The sequence below is a fragment of the Filicampus tigris genome, chromosome 5, assembly GCF_054856515.1.
Source record: "Filicampus tigris isolate MCC_2025a chromosome 5, RoL_Ftig_1.0, whole genome shotgun sequence".
Lineage (NCBI taxonomy): Eukaryota > Metazoa > Chordata > Actinopteri > Syngnathiformes > Syngnathidae > Filicampus > Filicampus tigris.
The window spans coordinates 14,157,082-14,185,000 of record NC_141221.1 but is presented as its reverse complement, the minus strand read 5'-3'; the positions used below and the strand labels follow the sequence as shown (position 1 = coordinate 14,185,000).

Below are 27,919 nucleotides of genomic sequence, written 5' to 3'. Positions count from 1 at the left end.
ACAGACCTCAGGTACGCCTTGACTAGCTTCAGCTGCTTCACCTGGTTGGGGGGAACAAAAGAAACATTACGACAACTGGAATTTTTTAAAGAAAAACGTAACGATCCACGCTAATCACCTTGGTGAAAAAGTTGACAGCTCGATTGTGATCCAAGCGTGGGGACAGAATAGTCAGCAAGTCGTTGAGTAGAAGAGGTTTGTAATCCAGGTAGAAGGAAAGAGATTTATAGTACAACTCCACATTGGCCACCTAAAAACACAAACGTAACGTTAACTCAAGTCGGGGCAAGAAAACGGCCGACGTAGCCACGCCACAGTTTACCTTCGCAATGATGTCTTTAAAAAGTCCTTCTTTCCACGCGTCGGTCGGATGAGACATCATCGTGAGGACGGCGTTGTCGTACTCTTCGTATTTATCGTAAAGGAAAACCAGCTCGCCCCACAAGTGGGACTGCTCTGCTGCACGCAGAACCTGGTGAGCCAAGGGAGAGAATCAATGAAATGTAGGCGTTACATCACAATCGGGAGATATTTTGCAGTTTACATTTTGATGAGCGATTGATTGTTTTTTTTAACTATGCTGTGCACTCAATGGCCACAATCTTAAACAGCAGCAGGGGAACCTTTGAGCTCAAGGCTCACATTTCACTATTGAAAACTAACAGCGGGGCCTGGTAATTTGTATATCATCTACGAAAAAAAAAAAAAAGCTCAAATGGGTATGAAAATGTGTTAAAGCGGAAGTCAACCCAAACAAGAATATGTTCCTAGCAGGCCCACTAGTTGAAACACAGCATTCTGATTAATTTTGCATTTGTGGAATGTAAATTAAGCAGCAAAATGCACTCGTTTTTAGCCATCTCTGGGGGGGGGGGCATTTTGTCTTCTGTCCACTGAAAATGACATCACAACTGCTCAGGTAACGAGCAATCACGGCTCAGCTTCAGAAAACAGGTGAGTCGTGATTGGTCGTTACCTGAGCCCCGAGCAGTTGTGATGTCATTTTCAGTCGACAGAAGACAAAATGGCCGCCCCCAGAGATGGCTAAAAACGGGTGGATTAACACTTATTCCACAAACGCAGTATTTATCAGAATGCCCTGTTTCAACTAGTGGGCTTGCATGGAACATATTAGTGAAAAAAAATGTTTGCATTGACTTCTGCTGTTTATTTTATGTTCAGTTTATATAGTTTCATTTAAGTACAGATCTTAGTTTCAGATTAGGTTTTTTTTGCTCTACCTTTGAATTAACTAATTTCAGGGAAAACAGCAAAATTGCCATTGCAACATCTATTAAAGGACTCTGGATGATATAAATGCATAATTTCCCCACACCAGATTCAAAAGCAGGTTTTACTAAAACTTGTCTGCAATTTTACATATTATAAAACTAAAATCCTCTTGGTTTTTGTGCTTTTCCCAGCTGTTCCTAGCATTTTAACTCTCTCAAGAAGGTAGATGGGATGAAAAAGATTACAAATGCCTTTCAGCATGGGGCAGAGCAGTTCTAGACAGCTGCATACTAACTACAATGATAAGCGACACTGAAGGGCGTATAATTAATCAAAACTGAGCAGTTTTTTTCTCTTGCATTGGATCTCATTCAGGTCTAACTCATACACCATCTAGCGAGCATCGGCGCATACGCCGCATTTGTGTGTGTGTGGTGACGTTCCCACCTTCGGAATGTTGACTCTGGACCAAAAGAGCTCCAGGTGCTCTCTCATTTTCTGAGGCTTGAACTTGGAGTAGAGAATGGCCAGCTCAGTGAACATGCCCATGTGTGCCCGCTCCAGGCCCAGAGCTGCCTCCAGCAGAGCGATCAGCTCCTCAAAGTAGCCGCGGTCCTGGTAGTAGCTGATCAGGTCCTCCAGCTCGTCGGCGTGGATGACGATGTGGAGACCGCAGATTTGCGCCAGACGGAATTCCTCGCCGTCCACGCACGCGAAACAAACCTGCCGAGCAGACGGGATGCGAAAAGGGGTGTCAGATCGCACGGGGCATCCTGGGAATGGCAGGCGCGCCAGTTACCTCTTTCCAAGTACGAGTGCTGTTGGCTTTCCTGGCGCTGTCCACAGCCGCCTGGTACTCTCCCAGGCGCACTAGCGTGGACGCCAGCCGAGCAAAGTTCGACACGTTGTTGTACAAGAGCTTGGCAGCCTCGTACATTCCCTCTTCGTAACACCGATCTCCCACCTACGCAGGAGTTATTACGGTGAACGTGTATCCTTGCGCAGACGTTCATGTGTTATCTCACCTGTTGGATGTGAGCATTGTTGGGCCCGCTGACAAACTCCTCCAACTCAGCCAGACGGTTTGTTTTAGCCAAAGCAAAGATCAGCTCCGTCTCCACGTACGATTCCCGTGCTTTCTTCCGAGCCATCTGGAGGAATTTGACCAAATCTTCCCAGTTGTCTGCAAATCGACGCCGCCATTAAAGATGCGTGCTTATCAACAATAGCTGCGGCGAAAAGCAAGGGCTTACTGTTCTTGCTGGCCGCGTTGACCACCTCCATGTAGGCTGAGGGGTCAACAGCTTTAATATATGAGTCAATGGCCTCCTTGACCAGGTCTCTATGCAACTGTGCCCGGGCTAATTGGCTCCATACAGCAGGCTCATTGCATCGCTCAGCAAACTCATAGGCCCGGTCCAAGTTTCCCACATGTTCTATTAACACCTAAGAGTGAGCAAGGGAATTCATACAACAATAACCAAAATAGTTACGAGCGAGGAAATGATGAGATGTCAACATGCATATTTAGCGTTAATGCATTTGTATACATGGACCTGTATCGCTGACGTGTTGACATCAAACTTCTTAAAAATGGCAAAAGCCTCCTCAAAGAGCTCATTGCTGATGGCAATATTAGCAATGTCCGGGGCGTCGTAGTTGTCCAGCCTGTTGACGTACTCCATCACTCGCGTGCGGTCCGCCTTGATGGCGGTCAAGATCAGCAGGTTCTGAAGGTTTCTTGGGAAAGACGCACGACGAAAGACGACTGTTAAAAGTGAATAACGACGGTTAAATAATTCAAATACGCCACTAGGTAACCCAAACCTATGTTCACTGAAAACAGAGTTGTCCAGCACGATTTTCTCCAGAAGTTCAATCAACTCGTTGGGTAGGTCGGCAGTCATGAATGCCTTGACGGTGACCGACACCTCCTCTGGGTCCTGGGTCTCCGACAGAGCGGTTTGTACCACCTGTAACGAAAAAAAAAAAGAAAAAAAAAAAGTACACTATAAGATTAAGTGAATAAAGTTAACGATAAAGAGCGACCTCCACCACTTGAGGTGAGTGTGACAACATGACCTGATCGATGAGTGGCCTCCTGTAAGGGTTGTTCTCCTCCAACACATTGGCCCAAAGTTCTGGGTCTTTCCGTCGCACCAAATACCGAGCCTCGCTTTTAAATAACGAGTTCTCATTGCAGACCTGAAAAAAAAAAAAAAAAAAAATCAAAAGATATCACGCTTTTTGACAAAATGGAATACATTTTCTACATTGATTTGTCTGTTTATTAGTACACTGGAGTCCAACTAATTGAGTTTACGCTCATCCTGTTATCCCAATACATATTCTTAACATCTTTGATCCACCCCGACCGTCTTTCACTGTAATTTGAGGTCCTCACCTTGATGAGGTCCATGTCACACTGCCCTCGCTCATAAGCCACACAGGCAAGGTGAGGGTCCCTCTTCTCGCAGTAGCGGCCCACCACAGCGCTGTCATAGAAGGGGTTCTCTTTCAGGAAACGTTCAGGTGTGTTGTTGCTGTCAATGTAAATCTTGGCCAGAGCGTTGTGGGTGGCCGGCTCCTCGCAGCCCTCGTGGATACGCGACTCCAACCACGGCAGCAGGAGTTTTAACCTAGCGAGAAGTAAAAAAAAAAAATAAAAATAATTGAATACATTATTTTGTATCAGTTTTCAGAAGTAACACGTTGTGAGTTCTGTCATTCATTCATTGTTAAATTTTGATGACTACACATTGCGGCACAGGTAAAGGGAAAAAAAAAAAACTACACTGGCTGCTTCTTTCTTGCCTGTTTCTTTTCTCCACCTCATCCACAAGCTCATCAGTGGAAAACTGCCCTCTGACCACCATGATCAAGTTCTTAATGACATCCTCAGCGCAGTCCACGTCCAACAGGCCGCCTATCACCACTGGTAATCGACTGGGGTTAACCTGAAAAACATGACAGGAAATAAAATAACAAATCACAGAAAGCCTCTTACATTTATAGGAAGGACAGAAAACCTATCATTACTACTATTCAACTATAGCACTAGAAATTCTCATTTATAGTGAACCACAATGTTAACCATTGTGCATTCTTCAAAACTTGATAATATAAAAAACAAAAACAAATGCGTTGGTAGAAGAATCTAAAACATCCCTCGGGTTTGCTTTGTGGGGTGTACCGTAATTCACATATTGTACAGAGAAACATTGGAAATTCCAAAAGGACTATTGTTTCTAGTCTTTGGGGCACATTGTAACAATACAAGACAACGTTTTTGAGTACAGTGAGAAGGATGACAAGCATTTAACAAGCACACGTAGGCTGGAAATGACAGTGACTTACTTTCTGTACATAGATTTCAATGTATTTCTGTAGAGTGTTGCGGTAGAGGTAGAGTACCAGGTCGTGGACAAAGTCAAAGCGGTCACATACAATAATGAGAGGAAGCTGGTCTGTCAACTTGGCTTCCTAGCAAGGGGAAAAAACAGCGAGTTCCTTTGTTAATTAAAACATCACATTTCGGACTGAGCAATTACGCAATAAGGTGATGGGAGAAGCGTTTCACCTTGAGGAAATTCTTAACCCTCTCTGGGTCGTAACAGTTGCTCTCTCTGCAGATCCTCTCAACTTCTTTGATCTGTCCAGTCTTGCAGGCCGCCTGGATGTACTTGAAGTGAACGTCGGGCTCTTGGCTGAAATTCACAATCGAGCCGAGGAAGTAAAACAAGCCTTGAAGAGAAAGAGAAGAGGGAGTAAAGACCTGGGCGGCTCTGGCTATTGAAGCTGAGACACACACAAAACGCAATGGGTGGGACACCTACCTTCGTAACTCTTGAAGGACTCAAAGAGCTCCACAAGGGCCTGAGTGCCGAGCTGCTCATGGTACTTGGACGCTACCTGCACACAGAGTTGCAGATTCTGCCTGATGTTAGCCGACAGCATGGCTCTTAAACACTCCAGCGAGTCCTCGACCGACAGAGAGCCAAAGAAATTCAGCAGCCACTGTAAGGGGGAAAAAAAGAGGGTTAAACAGCTGGAAAGGAAGACAATTTCACAGATCGTCTAAAACTATAACCCCCCAAAAAAGATGATTTTCCCCTCCTTTGACGTGCCTCAGGGTTGAGCAGATGCGTGTGCACCACAGCTCGCTTGATATCATAAAGGTCAGTGTAGTGCTCCAGAGCTCTCTGCAGAAGGCCCGCCTTCTCGCACAGCTGAGCAACATGGGCACGGTCGTAGTGTGTGAACATCTGGTTGCCCAGGATCGCATCTGCCACCTAAACAAAGGTTGTCGCGCACATGCTCAAACAAATGACCGAACCTCAAAGTGTCTGCTTTTTGTCTGAAGATTTGACCTGTGGCGCATGTATGAGGTTCATCTCGAGCAGACGTGTCTGCAAGTGTCCTTCGGCTGGGCGGTTGTTCTTTAAAGCATCCAACAGGAAGGAGGTGCACTGCTGAATCAGGCTGCCTTCCATGAACACATCCACAATCTAAAATCAATAAGCAGAAAGCAAAGATGCTAAATAGTTGCTATGTTATCAGATAACAGATGCACCCGAGTTAAGAATGAGCTGTCATTTTCCACTAATCAGTACCAGCTAAAAAATTTTTTTTTAAATTATTTTTCAACAGGGATGGTTTCATGTTGCAATCTGTGCATCTGCTCTGCAGCCAAAGTCGGACTCGCCGATGGACGGACGTTTAAAATTAGAGGCGGACCGGGGTTTAGTATACTATTTTTTTTTTTGCCCAGGGAAACAAAAGGAGAATGACGGACTACGGAGGGATACACACGCTATAGACGGAGGACGAATAACGGATGCTCAATTTTTCGTAAAATGCCCAGCTCTGAATTCATCACTTTTGCAAAATCTAGCCATCTCGGGGGCGGCCATTTTGTCACTGCTGTCGACTTGAAAATGACATCACAGTTGCTCAGGGTTTAGATAACGACCAATCATGCCTGAGCTTCAGAAAACAACCTGAGCCGTGACTGGTTGTTACCTGAGCCCCGAGCAACTGTGATGTCATTTTCAGTGGAAAGAGGTGACAAAATGGCCGCCCCTTGAGATGGACAGAAACGGGTGGATTTTGCTATATTCCATAAAGTCAATATTAATCAGAATGCCCTGTTTCAACTAGTGGGATACATTTTCTGAGAACAGCAAAGAAATCAGTTGGGTGGATGAGTCTGCAATGAAACAAAGTGGTGGCGTGACTTGAAAAAGGAGGAAAATGGTTACTGAGTCAGTGAATTCCTGGCATTGCTGGCACATCTGGAATAACATAAAAGGCAGCGCCCACACTGGCTACTTTATGTGTCCGCATGCATGTGTAAGGGCAACTGTGCAGATGTGTTTACGATTTTTTTGTTATTTTTGTTTTAAATGGCGGAGCTACAGTATTTGAGATGATGATGTTTGAAGAGATGATGTTTTACCTGGTTGATGTTGGCCAGGGGCTCTTCATCCTGTACCAGCATCTGCGCAAATTGCAGTCCCTGGTCTGGATTGACACGCATCACATTCCTCAGCAAAAACACCCAATCGGGGGTGTAGCCAGCCTGTGGACGTGTAGCAGGTTGAGGTTCAATTTACCATTCAAGTGGTGAATGAAAACATGCAGAACCGCTCCCCGGTATTGAAAATCGTTGGGTGCGGTGTACTTAAATGGGAAGTCAACCCAAACATATATTTTTCAAAAATATGTTCTATGCAGGCCCACTAGTAGAAACAAGGCAGTCTGATAAATATTGTGTTTGTGGAATAAGAGTTAATCCACCCGTTTTGAGCCATCTCTGGTGGCGGCCATTTTATCACTTCTGTCGACTGAAAGTCACAACCGCTCAGGCCTCAAATAACGACCAATCACAGCTCACCTGTTTCCTGAAGCTGAGCCGTGATTGGTCCTTACCTGAGCCCTGAGCATCTGTGATGTCATTTTCGGTCGACAGAAGTGACAAAAAGGCTGAGATGGCTAAAAACGGGTGGATTTTGCTATATTCCATGAACTCAATATTAATCAGAGTGCCCCGTTTCAACTAGTGGGTCTGCTGGGAACATATTCTTGAAAAAAATATGGTTGGGTTGACTTCTGCTTTCATGAAAAATAAATAAATAAATACATAAAATCAGATAAGACAGGCGGTTTATAGTTACTTTTTTGGCATACAGGACTATCTTCTGGAACTGTCCAGTCTCCGCAAAGCACTGAATGATCTTGTTGGGGACGTTAGCTCTGAGGTACACACTAAGAGCGAGGGTCGGGTCAGAAGCTTTCACCAGATCCCCCAGCTCCTCTGAGCACTCCAGCTACAACACAGACATTTGTCAATTCAGGCCACTGCAAACAACCTGTTTGTGCCTCCAGTCGTCCAACAAAAAGCAGAAAGGAAGAAATGGCGACCACCTTATGGAAGTCAAAATCTCACCTTGTCCTCCTTCAGCCACTTCTCCAGCAGTTGTTTGCGGCCCTGCTGCAGGACAGGCCTGCACAGCTCCAGGGATTCAAATTTGTTGAGCTGACCCTGGTCCAACAGAATACCAAAGTACTGCAACAGTGGAGATGCCTGACCTGGCTGGGCAGGGACACTCTGAAACTTACGGATGGTCTCGGCGGTCCGCAGGACACCCTGAGTCAGGCGTTGGATTGGGGAGGTGTTGTGGGGAAGAAGGGAAAAAAAGAAAACTTCACTGTAAAAAATGAAATTAAACCAGCAGTGTTTCCCAACATCTACTGAGTCAAGGCGCCCATTTCGCATGAGGAAAACCCTACGGCACACCCCCAAATAAAGATGTGAGAAAAAATATGAATACGGAAAATGATGTCGTTTGTGTTGACTCACAAATGTACTTCCTGGGTTTGAAATCTGGGCTTATTTAACCAAACACAAAGCTTATATACTTGCAGGAAGCCATGACTTTCCTTCTATTGACAACAGGTGAGAGATTTATTGTGCCTTCTGACATTGAACAAAAGAGCATTTAATTACTCTGCCAGTCACCATACATTGCTGGCATAGATAGATAAATTGAATAATCTGTCCAATTTAAAAATCAGATGTTTCCCTTGAGCACACGCACCCGTTTTAGGTGCTCACTGAGCTGAGTGTCACGAAATACGCTGAAATCTTGCAAGAGGAGGATTCCACCTCCCAGTTTTGGCGAAACTTTTGAGGCTTGTTTTTCCTATAAACCTTTTGCAGTTTTCAAATTACAAGACTGTGAAGGAACGGGCATTTGGAGGTGCCGCCTTGCAACCACCCATTCCTTTTCCTTCTCGACCAATGCCAGATGTGTTAAGGCCTCTTCGCACTGCACTTAGCGCAGTTCAAAACGCCGTCGAACAAGCCATTCATTGCACTGTGTTGCCGCAGCACAACGGCGCGGCGCGGCTGAGTCTGCCTGCACACATGGTGGGCGTTGTGCACATGTAAGTACAGAGAAACCCAAGTGCACTGTGTAAGCGCCTTCATTAATTCACAATATGTTTTGGTTGGGTCTGCATGTATATACCAGGACCTATATCTAAGGCATGTATATACAGACAACCTGCTAGTGTGTCACTCACAGTTCACTACTGAGAGTCATGTTAATTTTTAATTTCCACATTCATTTTTGGATCACTTGCTATATTGGCCGACATAGCTATTGGAGTCTAGATTACATGAAAATGACGTGTTCCGAGTTCGCCGTTAAAAGTAAAGTGGCAAATGAAAATCGCCAATTCTAAAACGAATGGACTGAAAAATGCGCATTTATTGTCCGCCCAAACAGCCCATGTGCTTAATAATATGCCCTCAGACTAGCTTTGATGAAGATTTCCAATTATGAAATGGCATGAGGAGACAAAGCATAGAAATCACAAACGACAACGTAAGAACAAAATAAACGCACTGAAATCGTCACATATCGCACGCGGCTTGACTGACTTAAAAAGTGGACCTTTGACTCAATGATTTTTTTGTTCTTTGTGGCCCTTAAGGTTTTGTATTTGAGTACCCCAGATTATGGACCAACCTTGGGTGCTGACGCAGCAACCTTTGCCGCATCGGAATAACTTCCCTGGGCAAACAGTGTGTTGAACTTCCTGGCAAAAAGCTCCTCAGCACCAGCAAGGTTGGACCTGACAGCCATCCTTAAGGCCAAGTCCGGATTCTGGAGGACATTCGTCGCATAGTTGACGATGTTTTCTTCTTCAACGCATACCGACAAAACCTAGAAGAAATATCAACGAAAGAAACGCAACCGACGTCAGCGGGACGCCCCGACGTGTTATCTGGCCATTGGCGCGTTTCCCCTCCTCACCTGCCCCTTCTTATTGACTCCGATGATTCCCGAGCTGGCTTCATGAGGCGACGTGACAAAGATGGTCTCGGCGCTGATTCTGTTCATGTAGATGCACACTCCCGACTCCAGGTCGTACAGGTGAATGTAACCGTACTTGGTGATTAAATATATGACACCGTGCTTGCTTCCAATCTGTGGGGAACGCAAAAAAACAAAAAAAGGGGGACCACTGAACACTCTCAGGCCACACGAAGCACACCCTCTGAATTGCAGGGGTCCTTGACATACCTGCATAGCTACAGGAAAGTCTGTCTGGGCCTCTGGAGGGAAAAACACGTCCACTGCTTTCTTTGCAAATGGCTGGTTTCCTGCAGCTGGCTGACCCACTTCAATGATGTGCAGCTGGATGAAGTTTCAACACATTCAAAAGAAGACCGCAATTGCGCAAAAAGCACAGTCAGGAAAAATGGGTCCGCATACAAACAGTGGGATGTTTTGCTGTTTGCGCAACGCTCAGTGGGTCCTACCTTCCCACCCGCCTGTGAGCGCACAGCAAAGCAGAAGAGAGTGGATGGGTTGGCGTTGCCCTCCACTTTGAACTCCCCGAACGCAGCAGCGTGACCTTCTATCGGCTGCGACACTTTTCTCTCCACGGAATACAGCTGCATTGCCCCAACGACGCGGTTTTGCTACAAAAGCAAGCGGGCAAAAACATTCAAGAAAGGGCGGAAAATTGCTTTCTTGCCCGTTCAAATGACACGGGTGCCTCGACTTACGAGTTTAATTTCTACGCTCGTAAGTCAAACCACTTGGGCTGTATCTCATATCATGTTCCCCCATTGAAACGAATGGAAATTGCTGTTCATCTGTTTCGGCAGCCCAAATTAAAACGGCAACAAATTATTTGACAGCTTATTGTTTTTAATTAGAAAAATCGCACTCTACTCTGTAATTCATAAAAACATGCAGTAAAGAAAGAATTCAATGGAATGTAAAAGATTAAACAGGTTGTGCTTCATGATTTGATGCAAATGAAGAAGACAACGGCTGAAATGAATTCAAATCGGCATTGCAATATAGTAAAGCGCAATATTGAAAATGCAAAGGCTGCAATTTTGAAAATATACATACCGGTACTTTATTTCTTTATATAGGACAGTGTCTAGATAAATTCAGTGTTTAATGAGTGCAGTCAGATGTAAACATATTTCATGAAACATGAAAAGTTGAAGCGCTCAAGCCACAGATTTGTTTGCATTATTGTTGTAATCTGATTTGAAATTCATGTTTACGCCACACTTCCAAGTGTCATAGTGAACGCTTAAAAGATAGTGTTGAGTACGTCAAAAACTCAAATTGAAGTCGATAAATTGTCTTTCATATTTATGGTTCACTCAGCTTTATTTTAGCACAAGCCTTACCTATAAGACTAAAACTTTACGTGTGATAAATCTGATATTGTTTGCTATAATACAGATTAATCTATTGCTTGTGTTTGTTAAAAATGGGAAGAGACCTTGGGAAAAAAATTGCTTATTAAATCTCGATTCCAATATGGGGGGCGGGGATTACAATTACTTTTTCGTAAATTGTTCAGCTTTTTAGTCACAGATGACTCAGTAAGCTTCATTAGCAGTCATTTATGCAAAGGATAAAGAAAATATGCCTGTAAGTGTTATTGTATTGCCTGTCTACATGTGTTGCTGCAACGTTTGTGTTAGAATATCATTTGATTAAAGCGATATAACACCACATCGAAGCTAGTTTTGTTAGTCCACTTTTGGTGTTTTTCATTGCGTGCTAGCATTGACTTTGGTTTAAAGCAATATTATGTGACTCTCTTAACTAGACGTTTTGTTTAGTTTGACAGTCAACTTCAACTGGGAGTGGCACTTGGCTTCGTTTTTTTTAATTGAATTGAATAGATCGCTATCGAATTTCCCTCCCGGGCAACACGCGCCCATTTCAAGTGAAGTTAGTAAGGGCCACTATCAGAATGTTACTAAGGCATCCCAGATTGCACAAGCATTGCGCTTCCTGCAGAAGGACATGGTCATGAATAAAGAAGTTGGTACCTGTGCGGAAATCCCTATCAGCAGCAGCCACTTCTGTTGTTCGTCAGTTCTGTAGTTAATGATCTGGCATCCTGCCAGACTGGCGTGCCGATCAAATACTTTGCTCGGTTGGGAATCCCCCTCCATGGTCCAGTGATAGACGGCCGTGTCCGTCACCAGGGCAACAGTATTTACCGATATCCACTTCCAGAACATGACCTCCTCCGTCATTGAGTGAGCCTTCATCTTGCTTTTCATCTCAATGTTAAAGATCTGCAGCGTCTTTGCAGCTGTGGGGAGGGACAGGAAAGGATGGCAATACTCAGGCAGCGGTCAAAAATTCTGGTTTTCAAACTAAATTGGTGACGTATGTTTGTAATCTACTGCATATATGATTATGTTGTTTTAACAATTAGCTTTGAAGGTGATTACCGTTTTATTTTATTTGACAGGAAAACTTTTTATGCAAGAGTTTGAAGTTGTCAAAAGCAAAAAACAGAAAGCAAACTGACATGCGTAGATACTATTACTGTCGCTCTTTTTTTGTACAGTAAATACTGTATGTAGAAGGTCACACCATAAGTACTACATAAGATATATAATAATTAGGGCTATCAAAGTTAAAGCATTAACTATGGAGATTAATTTAAATTTTATAATGGATTAACATACACAACTCAGTTAACTCAGTTTTATTTACTTACTGTAGCAGCTGACCTCTGCTCACTGCGCAGCCAAACTTTGAGAGTCACTGTCGCAAAGACGGACTTTTACGTAGTTTTACTTTAAAAAGTTGCTCGAGGGCTCATCGGAGAAATCCCGAATAAATTGCACACTTTGCAAAGCCAAATTCAGATACCGTATTAGTTGTACGGTGTATTGTTGTATTTTACAGGAAAATTCAAGGATCAAAGAACGCTATTAGAATGGTCTTTGAATTTCCCCCCCCCACATTCATTCCAAGATTTCACTCAAGTAAATATCGGTTCCAAGCTTTGTAAAAAAATTGCAGTTGAAAAATACAATTAACCGCGATCAACTATGGAAAATTTTGAGATTAATTAGTTAAAAAATTTGAATCGCTTGACAACAGTAATAATAATATATTGTTTTCCATCATCCATCAGTGGGTTTCCGGCTTCTCAATACGTGACTCTTCTGTCTTTTACTGTGCTTTAATTATGTGTCTCTCACTTTCTCTTATTGTTTAGATTTTTTGGGGGGGACTCCTTGACTATGTGACCTTCGCTACTTCTATTGTCTACTGCTGTTGCCCTGGTGAGTCAAAGACAAATTTGCACTACTGTGGGCAATAAAGAATTGCTGTGTCACTGATGGCGTAGCAGCTCATTTGCCTGACGTCTGTGCAAGGTAGTGAGTGTCTGTGACTGGTTGTCTGTCCCTACATGGCTCTGTGACTGGCGGACAGACGAGAGTGGAGTCTGCCTTTTCGCAGTTGACGTCAGCTTGGATATGTACTATAGGTCCTCCTCACAGTGCCCACTAGTGCGCCGTACGATATCATCAGGGGGTGCCACAGCAAATTATTTTTGATTAATTACGAAAATGTAATCATCAGCAACATGTAGAGACACGGCAGTGCAATTGAATGCTTTTCGATCCAATGGCAGAAGGTACAAAGAATAAACTGGCGTACACACCTGTTGGCTTTCATACAAACGAATAAGTCATGGCTTTCTGCTAGTGGATCAGCTTTGTGTTCACTTCAACAGGTCACACTGATTAAGTCAATTTGCGACTCAAATGAGACAAGAATAAGCATGATTTCGGTATTTTAGTACTTTTAGTACGATTTTTGCTTGGTGGTGCTCCGGCAGAATTTTTCAATTTCAATTTGTTTCAATAAATGTTGGGAAACTTCAAGTTGTGGTTCTCACATTTTGTGCGCCAAGTACCATCTAGTTTGCATTTCCAGAACAGCCATCATGACCAACATTGAAATATATTAGACCCCCCCAGCCCCCCCCCTCCAGAAAAAAAAAAAAAAAAAACACCTCCGGCCACAAAAAAAACCTCCGCCCACTCATAAACATTAATTAAAATATCATTAGCTGATCTTCATACCACTAGGGTATAACAATTTTTCTATTCCTGCTCCAAAAAAAACAAACAATAGAATTCTTGCTTTGAGTGATTATTCAAGGTGAATAATATTTGCGGGGCTTACAATTGAATACTGTTCAGGAACTACACTTGTGGTTACGTGCTAAATGTGAAGCCCTAAGAAATTCCATTTCAAATGAAAAACGTCGACCAATTAGGTGAGGTCATGTATGCGTCAGGTGACTGCGAGTGTTGTGCCAAAGACTTTTGGGTGTGTAATATATCTGACAATGCACGCCACAGATTCACTCGAGGAGCACACACCGGGTCATGCTACTACAAGTCAGCTTCCTAAAAAAAAATAATAATAAAAAAAAAAAGATGCAGGCTAAGCAGAGGCAATGTACAGCCTGGGTGGGTGGGTGCTTTTCTAAACAGTTGTCGGCCTTTTGATTGATTGGGAGCCAAAATAGCTCTGTGAACTCGAGAAAGGTATTTTGGAAGCTTTTATGAGACGGCCACGCCAACTGCAGCATCACAACAGAGCGTCAGGCGGGCGGGCAGACGGAGAGCGACTCACCGTCTGAGAAATGACAGAAAGCCGGGGAGAGAAAGCAAAACAAAAAGTCAGTCAGATAAGAACGAGCGGACCCAAACAGAAGAAAGGGAGAGGGTAAACAAGAACATATTACGCTTGGAGAAAGCGAAGCATTACGGGCGAATCATCCTGATTAGTGCTTGTGTTTGCGCTCCGTGTGGCACACAATCAATTTGCACAACCAATTTGGTGCAATCCGCCTACAGAACTGAGTGCACTCAGTGTCAATCTTGATTTACTTTCTGACATTAAAACATTAGTCATGGCATGACTGTGATATTCCCACATCAATACTAGCAGATTAATCTGTTCAAACTAAAGCTAAATAAATATTGTGAGTAACATGCAGACATCATGAGTCTGAAAATTATTTAAAAAAAAAAAAAAAAAAAAAAAAGCAAAAATATTATTCTTGGCATGAAGCCATGTTGCCATGTTTTTTTTCCTCAGTAGTATAATAGTAAACGGTGCTGCCAACTAAATGTGACGCTCACCTTTCAGGGCGATGACCTTGCTGGTGGGGTTCATGATGGCGCTGTCCGCAGAGATGGGTCGCCTGATCGGGTTGGTGGGGTCAGACAGGTCCACGATGACCACCTGGTTCTGCTCGCCCACTTTTTCCCTGATGCAGATGAACTTGTCCGACTCCATGGTCAGATAGCTGAATCCGATGTTGGCTGGGTTCACACCCAGGTTCTGCAACTAAAGGAGAAAAAGACGTTTTTTGGAACATTTTTTCAGATTTGCATAATGTTGATTTTTTAAAAATTATTATTACAAGCAATTTTTGACAGTATACATCTTTGTTATAGAATTGTAACAAAAGGTTCAGGGAGCTAGCTCCATGTAGTTTTCAACAGTAAAATGAAGTTCTCCAAAATTTCAAAATGACAGAAATGTTGGACTTACATAGGGCTGTTCGATTTTGCCTAATAAGAAAATCCCGATTATTTTCTCTCAAACACGATTTTACGATTTCTTTGTAAAATAAAAAATAATGAAAAATGAAGTATTTTGAATGTCTTTTATTTCAACTGAATTTTTCTTTCTTTGAACTCAAAATGCCAGCCAATTTAAGTTCAATGAAGGGGATCGGCTGGCTAAAATGCAGCCTCCTACCAGCCCGACCAGAGCAGGGATGATTCCGATTGGTTCAGTTCCATTCCGGGCAATTTCCAAGTTTCAATCCTGTGCTCTTAGCTCACCATCGACCTGGCCAATTCCGTCAGTTGAGCATACGCTCCACTTCACTTCCTCACTCACTATGCAGTCGGCTCATTCGGCTCCTGCAGCAAACATGTATCACTTTCCTCGGCCAGCGGACAATCGCTTCCGCATTTAAGCAATTGGATTGAACGCGCTAATCACGCATGACAAACACGGAAGTAACCACCGGAAAACAGAGATCTTAATACGAAGAGAAGAGTAACAGAAAGTACAAATACGAGGAGAATATAACAAACAGAACGCAATAAAGAAAGTACAACTGGGCTACACTTAGATACACAAAAAAATAACAAAATCGAACGTGCCGATTTGAACGTTTTTAACATCGTTTTATCCCCGAAAATTCGGTTTCGGTTCAAAATCGCATAATCGAGCAGCCCTAGACTTACACATATCTTAGTTTTGATTTCAACACAGTTTTAAATTGATTTATTATCGGCCATCACATTTTTGCATGCATTTCATTTGAGTGTCAGTTATATACGGATCTTCACTATTCGCGGGCCGGTCCGGTCCCTATCCTCCACAAAAAGTGGGCGTAATTTGTATTTTGGCCATGTATGAAAGTTTATATGCATTTTGACTGTAATCTATGATGTCATTACATTGTGCAATAGGGATTCAAATCGTGAATCGAGGCAAAGCCAGTGGCCGAATGGTCGACCGCTCATTAAACTAGTTGCAGAACCTTACACAACATATTTCATTAGATTAGACAATGACCATAAACAGAAATTACTGTAAATTACCTGGTTTCATTACATGAACATACGAATTAGGTTTCCCAAAATTATTCAGCCCTATTCACCAAATACAAACAAAAACTAATATCCAACTACAAAATGGCATTGGTACAAGTAAAGAAATTTAAAACGATTGCTCCAATTACAATTTTGCTTGTTTATCATTTAATAATGTAGCCTTAGATAACGTTAAAATCGGGGTTGGAATAAAACGAACCACGGTTGGTACAAGTAAAGAAATTAAAAACGATTACTCCAATTACAATTTTGCTTGTTTATCATTTAATAATGTAGCCTTAGATAACGTTAAAATCGGGGTTGGAAAAAAACGAACCGTGAGCTTTTAATGAATGTTGTTCAACCACGACCGAGACCTTTTGTAAGTTATACTCAAGCAATACTTCGACAGAAACCACCGAGGGCTTCAGAGGCATTAAGCCAGTTTATAGGAACATTCCCAAAAAGTTGCTTGTTGTGCAGAAATGATGTGTGGCATCACATGAATCCAAGGAACAAAACTCGCCGGTTGAGTGAGCCAAAACAAGACTACGGACGCGTTTAAAACTGGAGGGAATCTGGTTTACATAAGGCAAGTTATTCTTTATTTGACACCGGGTGAAAACTAAACACAAAACACAGTATCTACTACATTGCATCTTCAGCAACATGACAACAACTAAGCAAAAACGGGCCCAAAAACTCAAATAAACATACCAATGCCGTGATGAAAATGAGACCCGGGTAATCAGGAAGTCTTTAAATGTACGTATCGTGGGGCTGGGAAATTAATCGAAATGTCATTGTCATTTCGATTTTGGCTTCTTTTGATCGTTTAAACATTACAATCGAAGAAAAGCAATTCTTGCGCAGAACGGCGCCCGCTGCGTTTACAGGTTACCGACTTTGTGAAAGTACCCTGAATAATGCACTGTTGCTAGCGAAGCTGATTCTGACATCCCTAAGCATCCTTGAACATCCTTGAAGCTGTTTAATGACACCCCAGTTGGGGATCACTGTAAACTAAGCACATAACAAAAGGAATTTTTCCGGACTATAAGTCACTCCGGAGCACAAGTCGCAGAAGTTGGACATCGAATAAATAAGTATTTGATTTATCCCCGACCATGTCGAATGTTTCCAAGTCTCCAAACGTATTTATGTATTCGGTCGTAATTATGTCTTCCTCTCCTCTCTGCTGAGTGTGCTCCTCCTTACGTGTGTGGCTGCATGATGCAATACCCCAGCCAGAGGCAGGCAACTACCTGTTTGTGGTTCGTTCTTGTTCAACCATCGCCTGTAAGTAACTTAGGCATTTGTGTGTAATGACCATGCAACATTTATATAGGAGCTGAATTGTGGCTGATTGTACTGAGTGAACATACTAATCGCTATCGCTAATGCTAATAGCGGTTGCTAATCGTTAGCATGTCTGCCTGTTTGAGCTTCATTCTTGTTCAACCATCGCTTGAAACTAACTTAGACAATTGTGTGTAATGACATTTATATACGAGCTGAATTGTGGATGATTGTAGGTTGTTGACTGCACATACTAATCGCTATTGCTAATGCTAATCGTGATCGCTAATCGTTAGCATAAGCTCATCTTGTTCATGTCTATAAAAATACATGTGTACGTAATGCATAGATTGATAGTATTTTCTGTTTCTTGTGCAGTTTCACAATATAAACAGGCAACTTCTCTGCACACCTAGAGCCTGTGGAGTTTGTTTGTGAATGTTTAGCTGTTTGGATAAGCCGGCTTCCTCGAGTTTTGAATAGTTGAATTTTAGTATTTGAATAAAGTTTTGAAATCAATGAATTAGCGTTTTAATAATCGTGATTTTAATCTCAATCGAAACAATCATGAACCCCCACCACATAATCGTCCATCCCTAATGTAGTCCCAGCAATATACGGTATTTGTTGGATTCCACCGCTCCATTGTTCTTTTCATCTTTTGGCGGTGACAAGCATGCCCACACCATTCGTTTCAAGATGGAAACAATAATGGTGACCTTTTCAATGACTTCCACTCCCAAAAAAGCAACAATGTTTTCAAATCAAAGAAAGTCAGGCACAAAACAAGTCCTGTGCTAACCCTCAATTTCACAGCTGTGAAACAACCTTATTAATAAATGCTCTCAAAAAATATATCCATCTTATCACCAAGTACTGCTTCATTGTGCAACATGGGGGAGTACAAGCGATAGGCTCCTTGTAAAGCCAAGGAGAAGACCTGAGGGAGGATAGCAGCCATATGTCGCATCTCCCTAGGAGTGCCAAAACTATCTGCGGGTGGAGGAGGGAGACAATAAGGATAGCAGATGACAAGAACAGTACGATGTTCCCGGCTCAGTATCCGGATAGGAGTGATGTGGGGTGCTTGAAGGGGACCACTGAGAAGAAAGGAAGCTGGATTGTTCGATTCCAGTAAGAACTAGTCTTTGGTAACCAAACGGTTTAGGGTGGAGTGAGTGACTCACCATAAGAAACATCCCCCGCCACATCCTCTAGTTACAAAAAAAAAAGAGATCAGAGCTCAGCTACAGCTGCCAGTCACAAGTGCCCCACAAACTGTGTCTAACCAGGTGATACGCCCTCACACATGCATACACATGTTGGACCTTCCCATTTCAGCAGCCGCATTTACCAAACCCAAGCACTTGATGCGAGAATCACAAAAACAAGCGGTGAACAGCTTCAGCGATGACACAACGCTGACGGTATCTGGTGAGTCACGGGACAGACTGGGTGGATGCGTCGCTGACGACGCCTCGCATCAGCTGCGGAAGCTTTCGAACGCATGAGCGGATGAAACATACACAACTGAGACGGAACTGAAATTTGCACAATTTTTCATTGCAGAAGTTGCAATTAATCCCTTCGTATGGTGTAACATTTCTGCCAAGGTGCCAACGTCCGTGGTACAGAATACAAGTAGGGCTGCAGCTATTAAATATTCTTAGATTTGAGTACAGTATTTTAACATGTAGGGCTGTGCCTATCGAGTATTTTAGAATCGATTATTCTATCGATGTTTCCATCGGTGAATCAAAGAATCGGATAAAATGTTTTTTTGCATTAAAGTGTAGTGCAAAACCATTTTTTCCCTGAGTACTGTTTGTCAACCAAATTATGTTTGTTTATTTAGTGACTTAAAAAAAAAAGGCTAAACAACATTACATTCAAGCAATATCACCACATGAGAAGGATTAATGTTGTTAGGGCTGCTCGATTATGAAAAAAATATTAATCACAATTATTTTGGTAATTTCAAATCACGAATATTCAAACGATCATTGATTTTGTGGGGTACACAACAAGAAAATGTTTACTATAAAGACAAATACATTTATTTGAAAAACTATGTAAACTCCCTTTAGACCAAACAAAATTGATCCAATTAGTTATTATAGAATAGAAAATGTGCAAATGTATGAATTCCAGCAGGATTTCCTTGTGTAAACAAACAGTGCATTGGATATAAATGCATATTAATAATCGTTTTTTTACAATCATGCCAATTTTGTAAGTGTAATAATCGTAATTGTAACTTATTGTAATTTACTCACCAACTTTTTTTAAACTGATTCAGTTACTGGTTCGGTTGTTTTCCAAAGTAAAAGCTGATGCTTGCAAATTTGTTTGCTTTCGTGAAACACGACAAAAATCAGAGAATTCATGCTGAGATGCAGAAATCAGAGGATTTGGACAATTTAAAGTTAAACAATGGCTCTAAACGATTATTCAATCACTAAAATAGTTGCAGATGAATCTGATAATTGTTTACTCATCGGATTAATCGATTCATTTTGGCACCTCAACTACTGTTATTTATTAATGGTTGTATCCCCACGTGTGCCATATTTCCATATTTAGTGTTTGGTGCTGGTCTTGATGGCATTCAATCTACAATTGTCTTCACTCGACATCGTCGTCTATAGTGGAGGTACACCTTTCAAGGACAGTTCTGGCAGTCAAGTCGAGATACTAACAACACGGTGTTGATTTCAAACATATTTTCAATGGCTGTTCGGCTAGACAGGTCTGGCCGAAGCACACAGGGGATCTCTATTAAATAGTCCACAATGTCATAAAGTGCATTCATCAGGTTGTCAAACACCGTTTTGGCTTTTTCCAGATGTCAATTATCACCATTCCACCACAGTGGAAACGAAAGTCACATCATGGTTTACTTTTGCGAATTATACTGTGGCAAACCAAACTGACCTGTAGGAATTGCTGGAAGCGCAGCTTAGGTTTTCGTTCCATTGATCAATGTTAGGGTACGTGTTTAAGTAGACAATAGTTACAATTACTCACAGTTTTGGATGAGATTCGGGGCATCCCTTTTTTCTTTTTTTTTTTTTTTTTACTGCAAGCTAGTGTGTATGAAAAGTATTTGGGCATTTACAGTCAGGAAATAATCAGGTCTGAAAGGGACGCTGGTGCCATTTGAAGTCCAAATGAGAGTATGAATGGCTTTCCAGTTTCCACACATCTGTGATTGAGTTAGGTGACTGGACACAGATGCTCTTTAATGTCGCTGAGCGTGATGAAATCAACCTTTCCTCCACATCCTGAGGAGGAAAAGCCTGATATAATTTGCTGACCTCGTCTGTACATCGCATCCGAAAGAATGACACGGGGACGCGGTTCCGTCGGCGCGGCCGCGTCCGAGCGGTTTTAGAAGCCACAAGAGGAGCGGCTCGGTTTGGGTCTCACTCAAATTGACACGGGCGGTTTGGAGCCGGCGGCCGTTTTCTACTTTGTGCAAAGACGGCCAGCAGCAGAGCCGCACGAACCTCAGTTGGCTGTCATGACAGCAAGGCCTTCCACAGATGTTATCCGCTGTTCGACGGCCGCAGTGATCTATAGTAGGGCTGCGCGATATTGGAAAAACATGCGCTGTGGATGTTAAATATAGCGATATCAATATTAGTGCGATGTTTAACATCAAATGAAAGATTAACTTTTTTTTTCATGCAGCAAAATAAGCAAGCGCAATGCATTCTTATCTAATTAATCGGAATTACCCATGATCATGTTTCACTATTGGATAGCGATGCTCATTTAAGTTGCCGTCCGACTGGTCAAATTCAGATAAAAGAATATAATTCCATAGCAAACGCATCGCATGTCTTTACGATATGCATACCGCACGGGCCAATATCGGTATATCGATATTTTTTTGATATAATGTGCAGCCCAAATCTATAGTTGCCTACAGTCATCGCTCTACTGTACGGATCCATCCATTCATTTTCTTGTCCACTTAATTCTATTCCGGTCCTGGCCGGGGCTGGAGCCGATCATAGTTAACTCGGGGTGAAAGGCGGACGACAGCCCGGAGTCCCTACACTGCGCTCCCAAAGCAACGAAATGAAAGTCAGCAATTGTATGTAAACAACTACACCGCTGATCCATTCAGAGTATTCTGTCACTATCGATTGATCATACAAAAATTGGTCTTCCTTGTTAAATACAGTCCAGAAGAAAAGACATCGACTCGTAGGAATGTGCAATTAATCGAAATGCAATTACAAATACGATTATGACACTCCACGATTACAAAAATGGCATAATCGTAAAAAACAAACAATTATTAATATGCATTTATATCCAAAGCACTATATTTGTTTACACAAGGAATTTTCAAGGAAATGTCTATATTTTTTACGTTTAAACACGTTCTTGTTTTGTACCCCAAAAATAAATGATCGTTTGAAAAATCGTGATGTGATCGTGATTCCGACTCTTTTTTCCACAATTGAACAACCTTTATCGACCCGCACTGCAGTGGTTCTGGGCCCGCGTTACACCCCTGACCTCTGACTCAAACGGCAGAAAGAGCCGTAAATATAAGGCCTTGAAAGAAAATGCTAAACAACTTGAGGCCCAAAGTCCCCCCGGTTTGAAATTCCAAGCATTTTTCAGTCTGTCCGAGCCAACTTTGTTCACAGGGGTGTATGACCGTGCCGGAGCAGGATTGCTCTTACTTTAGCAACCCCAGCCAAGGAGTACACAAAGTTGAAAGTCATTTGAACTAATAACCCTGAGATTGCCAGGGAGCACACCGCCTCCATCGCCAAGCGTCAATGAACAGAGAGGAGCCGACAAGCTCTGTAGGCAGTCATACTTTGGTGGAGAAAGGATCTTTGGCTGGCAAAAGAGGGGCTGCCGGCCAGAAGAAGAGGGCGGGGAGACGGGAAGGTGGGGGTTCTGTACTTTTTCTCGTGAAAGGCCATTTCACTGCCCGCTGTTACCATAACAACAAGCTACAGCCGAGGGGAGATGGGGGGGGGGGGCGTCACAAAGTTTTCTGGCAGAAAGACGCCAAGCAGAGGGGCTGCTATGGGACACGGCGGAAATAGTTCCTCCGCAGACAAGCAGACGACTGTCAGTTTCGTTCACTTCCGAAATCCCGGACTCTTTTAAATGGGCATTCTGTGACTTTTTTTTTTTTTTTTTCATGAGTCCGCCAACCGAAGAACACTGAGCCTTTTCTGACTCTTGTATTCTGTTGTGGCAGGATGGAAATGAACTGAAAGGCAGAATATTACTGCTTTCGAAGTTACCATAACGTCAGAGAATTGCGTTTTGGAGAAATCTTGTCTCTGTGTTGTGAGCATTTTAACTCATTCACTGCCGTTGACGAATTTACTTGTCTTTTCACAGTGCAGCCATTCAAGCCCAGGAATTTTTTTTTTTTTTTCAATTGTCTTCAAACGTTTGGGTAAAAGAGGGTCTGAAAATGTCTGGCAGTGAATGAGTTAAATTATTATTGTATTTTTCAATTTTCACGAACACTAATGACAAATTCAGTGGATATCCATAAAGGTGGACGATATGGTACCGATCACCCCCCCCCACCCCCCAAAAGAGAACTGTTTGGCCTTGGCTGAGTTTCTAGTTCTGCATTAAAGCGACAGATGGCAATTAACAACCAATCGCCATATGTGGCGAGCATGAAAATGCGAAACGCCCTCAGGTGATGCCAGTCAGATGATGACCAAAAAAAAAAGGACCTGACCTTGAAATTTCAAGATCTCAACCGGCTGCTGTATCAATGAGAAAGCTGCATCAAAATACTCCAGGAAACAAGAGCTGCAAAATTGTCAACGACAAAGAAATGTTTTAAATATTTACCGTAAATATGACTTAGTGAAACAGCACCGTGATTCTGACTGCGATTTGGAAACTAAGGACTTCACTTCTTTGATCTTAGAAGAGTGCATCGCTAGTGCTGTACATGGGGAAACATCTTTTACAGAAAGCTTGCAATGCGCCAACCGCTCAATACAAACTAGCAGGAAAACCATCAGCACAATTCCGCAAATGTGTAGGGGGGGGGAAAAAAGTGAACTAGCGAGATGAGTCATAATTCGCCATATTCTAGACAAGTAGGCGAGTGTGTGTGTGTGTGTGTGACGTGCGCCAAGAGAACAGTACAGCACAGGCCTGTACTGGATGTCCGACCCTGACAGAGAAGGGTTCTAGGTTCCCGTGTGCCACGGACTTCTCCTTAAAAATGGAAATGGCACCTGTGAATCAAACAACCCGTACTTCATTTGTCTGCTTGACTGGCTATTACTTTCCAAGACATCCTGTGAGGGGACTGATTTCTGATAGTCATTACCAAACGTGGTTTACGCCAAATTCCGCTATATATCGAAACCAACGTTAGCTAACAATAGCAGACTGAGCTTTAGGCAACGGATCTTATAGAATATCAGCAGAATTTCTCTGGCCACTTGTTACTTGGCAGGATTCAAGGGCACAATCGTTTTGCCCCTCAAGACTATCTAGGCGTCCATCTATTTTTTTGTTTTTTACCCTCGCTCGGGTCGAGGGTCAGCTGGAGCCTCTCCCAGGAGTCTTTAGGGGAGAGGCGGCGCTACAACCTGTATAGACAAACAAGCATTCACACTCACATTCACACCTACGGACAATTTAGAGCAGAGGTGTCCAAATTATGGCCTGGGGGGCATTTATGACCCGCTGTCCATTTTTACGCATATGCTAAAAATGACATGTGCTGCTATTAAATTAGTTTTATATACTGTCGAGCTTTTCTAAATATGCAAAGATGAAAATGAACTATTTCTAATTAAATTAAATAAGTAACAGTGTGGTGAATAAAGATGATTTATTTTTATAAGTAAAAATGTTTTCCTCCACTTTCTGCTCAGTCTCAAGGTCCAAATTGTGAAAATGTCACATGATTGATTCCCACGTTACTGCTTTAAAAATGGTCAGCTTTCGACAGATTCCTACTGTTTGGGTTCTGAATGTAGAGATGGTAGTAGGCTGCTGTTCAGTCTATTGGCAGATATTTTCCGGTGGGGTGCAGGGTCTCTGGCCACCCCAAAATCTTGTAAAATATCGAACTATTTGCCTTATAGAAAGCTTTTCAAGTAGCAGGTTTTTAAAAAACACTATAATACACAGACAATGTAAAATTGCTTGATTTTGGTGTTTTTGATCAATTAAAATAAAAACATTTCAAAGCGGCCTTCGATTTTTCTGAATGCGGCCCTCGGAGGAAAAAGTTTAGACACTCCTGATTTGAAGTTTACGACTCCTGGTACAAAGTGAAATAACTGCAGAATAGTTCAGTCGTATTTCACTTTTAAGTTCGATACATTTGCATTTATTCTTTAGTAGTGATAGACCAATAATCGACTCCGACATTGAGTGTTTTGACGAATATCGGCATCAGCCCTTTTTAAAAACCTGATGGCCGATAATACATTTATTTAAAACGGTGTTAACTTTTTAAACTGGATTAATTAAGTACATTTAGAGTTATTTATTTACATTTTCAGTTAACTTTATAAGAGATTCTACTGAACCTGGGAAGACGCTGCACCTTTTGTTTTTGTTTGAAATCAAAACAAAGATAAGTGGAATTATAACATTTCTGTCATTTCTAAATTGTAGAGGACTTTATCTACTGTAGAAAACTACATGGAGTTATTAAGTTTTCATTTAACTTTTGAAGGCATACTGATGATCATGGGGGATCCCTTTTTGTTAAAATTTTACATCAGAGATGTAAATTAACAAACATTTATAATAATAATTTTTAAAAAATCAACATTATGCAAATCTCAAAAACTATTTAATTAACATGCTTAAAGATGTGTCAACACAGTTAAGAGTTTTAATTTTGGGGGGATTTTGCTGATATTTTCCTTTTCGCTTAAAATGAATATCAGATGAAAATATCGGTTATGGGCCTCCTTGACTACTAATAATCGGTATTGGCCCTGAAAAAAAAAAATCATATCGGTCCATCTCTATTCTTTAGTAAGTGTTTGGTTTTTAAACATTTGCTTTATTCTGGTAAAACTGTTATTTAACTCTAATGTACATTACAGTTTATATGAATCATTTTCGCATTTTCGACTACTTTACATAATAACAACACTTCGTGACAATGTGAATCAAACAATTAAGAGTAATGCTTAGAAGTTCCAGCTCTAGTAAAGATGCTGCTGCAGGGCATGACAACATGGAAGCTGCACAGCGGTTTAGAAACCATTCAGTCTGTTACAAGAAGAACAGCTGAGCCCTGGCTGGTTCCACTGCAATGTAAGTGTGAAAACGCCGCAAGTCACTGCACTGGCGTAGACGCTTGCAGTTCACATGACAGTGACTTTTTTTGGGGGGGGGGGACTTATCAGCAGGTAAAAAAAAATGACTACACGCACAGTGCACAGTGTTCAATTTCTCCAAGTCATCCTTTGGCTAATCCAGGCCTGTGGCTATATTGAGCAACAGCCCGCAGCTCTGCTTTCACATTCCCATTTAAATGCGACATGTGCCGCCTGTGTGCGGACACAAGGGCGAGGAACTGCGCCAAAGAGGAGGCGAGGTTCGTTTTTATGGAGCGTTTTTGCCTTACCTGCAGATGTTCCTGGAATCGTATGGGCAGTATCTGGGCCATTTCGAGACGTTTCTTCGCCAAAATGCTCCTCGCAGAAAGGAAAGGGGGAAAGGGGGGCAGCAAGGAAGGATTTGGTGGGGCTCTTTTGAAGTGTCCGCTGCCAACGTCCGCTAAAAAGTGGAATATATGGCAGACGAAGAGAGTGGGGGAGACGTTCGAATCTCACTCTCATACGGCGACTGCTGCTCTCATTCAGTGCCCCCCCCCAAGAGTCAGTCGTGAAACCGGCCGCACCTCCGCCGTGAAAACTAGTCCACGTTAACGCTCAAGATTCGCACGGAACCACTCCATGGTGTGTCCCCCGAATAAACCCATGCGTGAGGGGAAGTCCAAAAATTAAAATACATGTCAAGACAGTGTAACAAGTGTGATGGGTGAGCCCCTGGAGGGTTTTTTCTCACGGCTGTCAACGCAAGGTTAGATGTGTAGTGTGTGTACCCCTCCGCCGAAGCCCTCCTCTAGCGTCTACTCCTCAGCCCAAAATTTTCAAGTTTGAAATGGCCATGCCACAACATTTTATCACACACACAAACAGGTTCACAAACACACTTTATTAAGTCATTCTACTTTTTCACAATGCAATTCCGGACCATGACAGAGAGTGCCCCACTAGATCGAATAATAATCATTTTACAGTAATCCGTCATTGATTGCGGGTTTATGTTTCAGACCATCCCTGCGGTAGACGAAACCTCAAAGTATTGACCAAATTATGTATATATAGTAAGGCTTAATGCATATAACACCAGAATATATGCACATGAGTAGTGTAGTCTGAGTTTTGTCCACTTGTTGTCGCCATCTTCATGCTCTGCAGTACTGTAGTGTCTGTGCCTAACTCTGTGACTGAATGTGCGTGACTTTACAAGGTGGGGCGTGGTTTTTTGAGTGACGTCAGAGTCAATTTGGACTAACACAAATCAGCTGAAATTTGCAATCGGCACATTTCACTTTAGCATCTCTTATCAAGTGTGAAATGATCCCGAACTTTGGACATCCTTTATCATTTACGCACTCTTTCCTTCTGGCTTATAAGCATGATGAAAAAAACCCTCCTATGTAGGGAAACGGTCAAACCTGAAGCACCTATACACACATATAGCAAAGGATGATTGTAGTGAAGAATGGAGAAAAAAAAATGGATCATAAAATTATCTTAAAATATCTATCCATCTATCTATCGACCTATCTACTAATACATCCAAATGCAATCACAACAGTAAGAGGGTATATTCGTTTTCCACTTTTTGCATACTGTATACACTGCAAAGAGTGTTCAGTTTGAGAGAATCTGGTTAATTTAAAGGCTGACTTTCCTTTAAACTGTAAATACTACCGCTTTTCAAAGTCAGAATGCTGAAGGTACAATTAGTGCACCGAACTAAATAACACTTTTAACAGAGGCTGAAAGTGACTCAGAATTGCCCACAGGATGTGACCAGCGCAGATGCAGTCAAAGGGGCTACTGTCCCAAGGCAGCAGAGACAGCGTAATGCTGTTTCAAGTTCCATTCCTGGAAGTTGTGTTGTGTGTGAGAAAGAAGTTAATTAATTACTGTCAGTTTTTTAAAAGATGGAAGCAAATTGGACTAACACACATGATTCACACACACATGTGTACCATAGAGACTTAAAAAAATTGCATGCATGTTCAGTTTAACATTAACATCACTTGTTTCTGAGTTCACTCTTTGTTAAAGATACACAGGGCTCAGTTAACAACCAATCATGGCTCAGCTTCAG

At 42.2% G+C, this 27,919-nt stretch overlaps 1 protein-coding gene across 2 annotated transcripts in view; it reads right to left on the bottom strand.

Moving 5' to 3' along the window:
- cltcl1 (clathrin, heavy chain-like 1) overlaps nt 1-26,372 on the bottom strand; it is a 31,849-nt gene extending 5,477 nt beyond the window's left edge. For both annotated transcript variants that reach the window (XM_086030373.1, XM_086030372.1), the window contains exons 1-27: nt 26,136-26,372; nt 14,750-14,957; nt 11,615-11,883; nt 10,067-10,228; nt 9,828-9,941; nt 9,558-9,731; nt 9,270-9,467; nt 7,682-7,882; nt 7,410-7,562; nt 6,692-6,814; nt 5,604-5,741; nt 5,361-5,525; nt 5,070-5,250; nt 4,814-4,977; nt 4,591-4,716; nt 4,048-4,190; nt 3,638-3,872; nt 3,316-3,438; nt 3,061-3,206; nt 2,790-2,973; nt 2,487-2,679; nt 2,259-2,416; nt 2,033-2,197; nt 1,681-1,956; nt 323-472; nt 119-250; nt 1-41 (exon numbers count right to left, since the gene is read on the bottom strand). The exon at nt 1-41 is cut by the window's left edge and continues 70 nt beyond it. In XM_086030373.1, coding sequence (XP_085886499.1) covers nt 1-41; nt 119-250; nt 323-472; nt 1,681-1,956; nt 2,033-2,197; nt 2,259-2,416; nt 2,487-2,679; nt 2,790-2,973; nt 3,061-3,206; nt 3,316-3,438; nt 3,638-3,872; nt 4,048-4,190; nt 4,591-4,716; nt 4,814-4,977; nt 5,070-5,250; nt 5,361-5,525; nt 5,604-5,741; nt 6,692-6,814; nt 7,410-7,562; nt 7,682-7,882; nt 9,270-9,467; nt 9,558-9,731; nt 9,828-9,941; nt 10,067-10,228; nt 11,615-11,883; nt 14,750-14,957; nt 26,136-26,177 — 4,364 coding nt within the window. In that variant the 5' untranslated portion in view covers nt 26,178-26,372. The remainder of the gene's footprint in view (nt 42-118; nt 251-322; nt 473-1,680; nt 1,957-2,032; nt 2,198-2,258; nt 2,417-2,486; nt 2,680-2,789; nt 2,974-3,060; nt 3,207-3,315; nt 3,439-3,637; nt 3,873-4,047; nt 4,191-4,590; nt 4,717-4,813; nt 4,978-5,069; nt 5,251-5,360; nt 5,526-5,603; nt 5,742-6,691; nt 6,815-7,409; nt 7,563-7,681; nt 7,883-9,269; nt 9,468-9,557; nt 9,732-9,827; nt 9,942-10,066; nt 10,229-11,614; nt 11,884-14,749; nt 14,958-26,135) is intronic.
- Nucleotides 26,373-27,919: the final 1,547 nt, after the last annotated feature.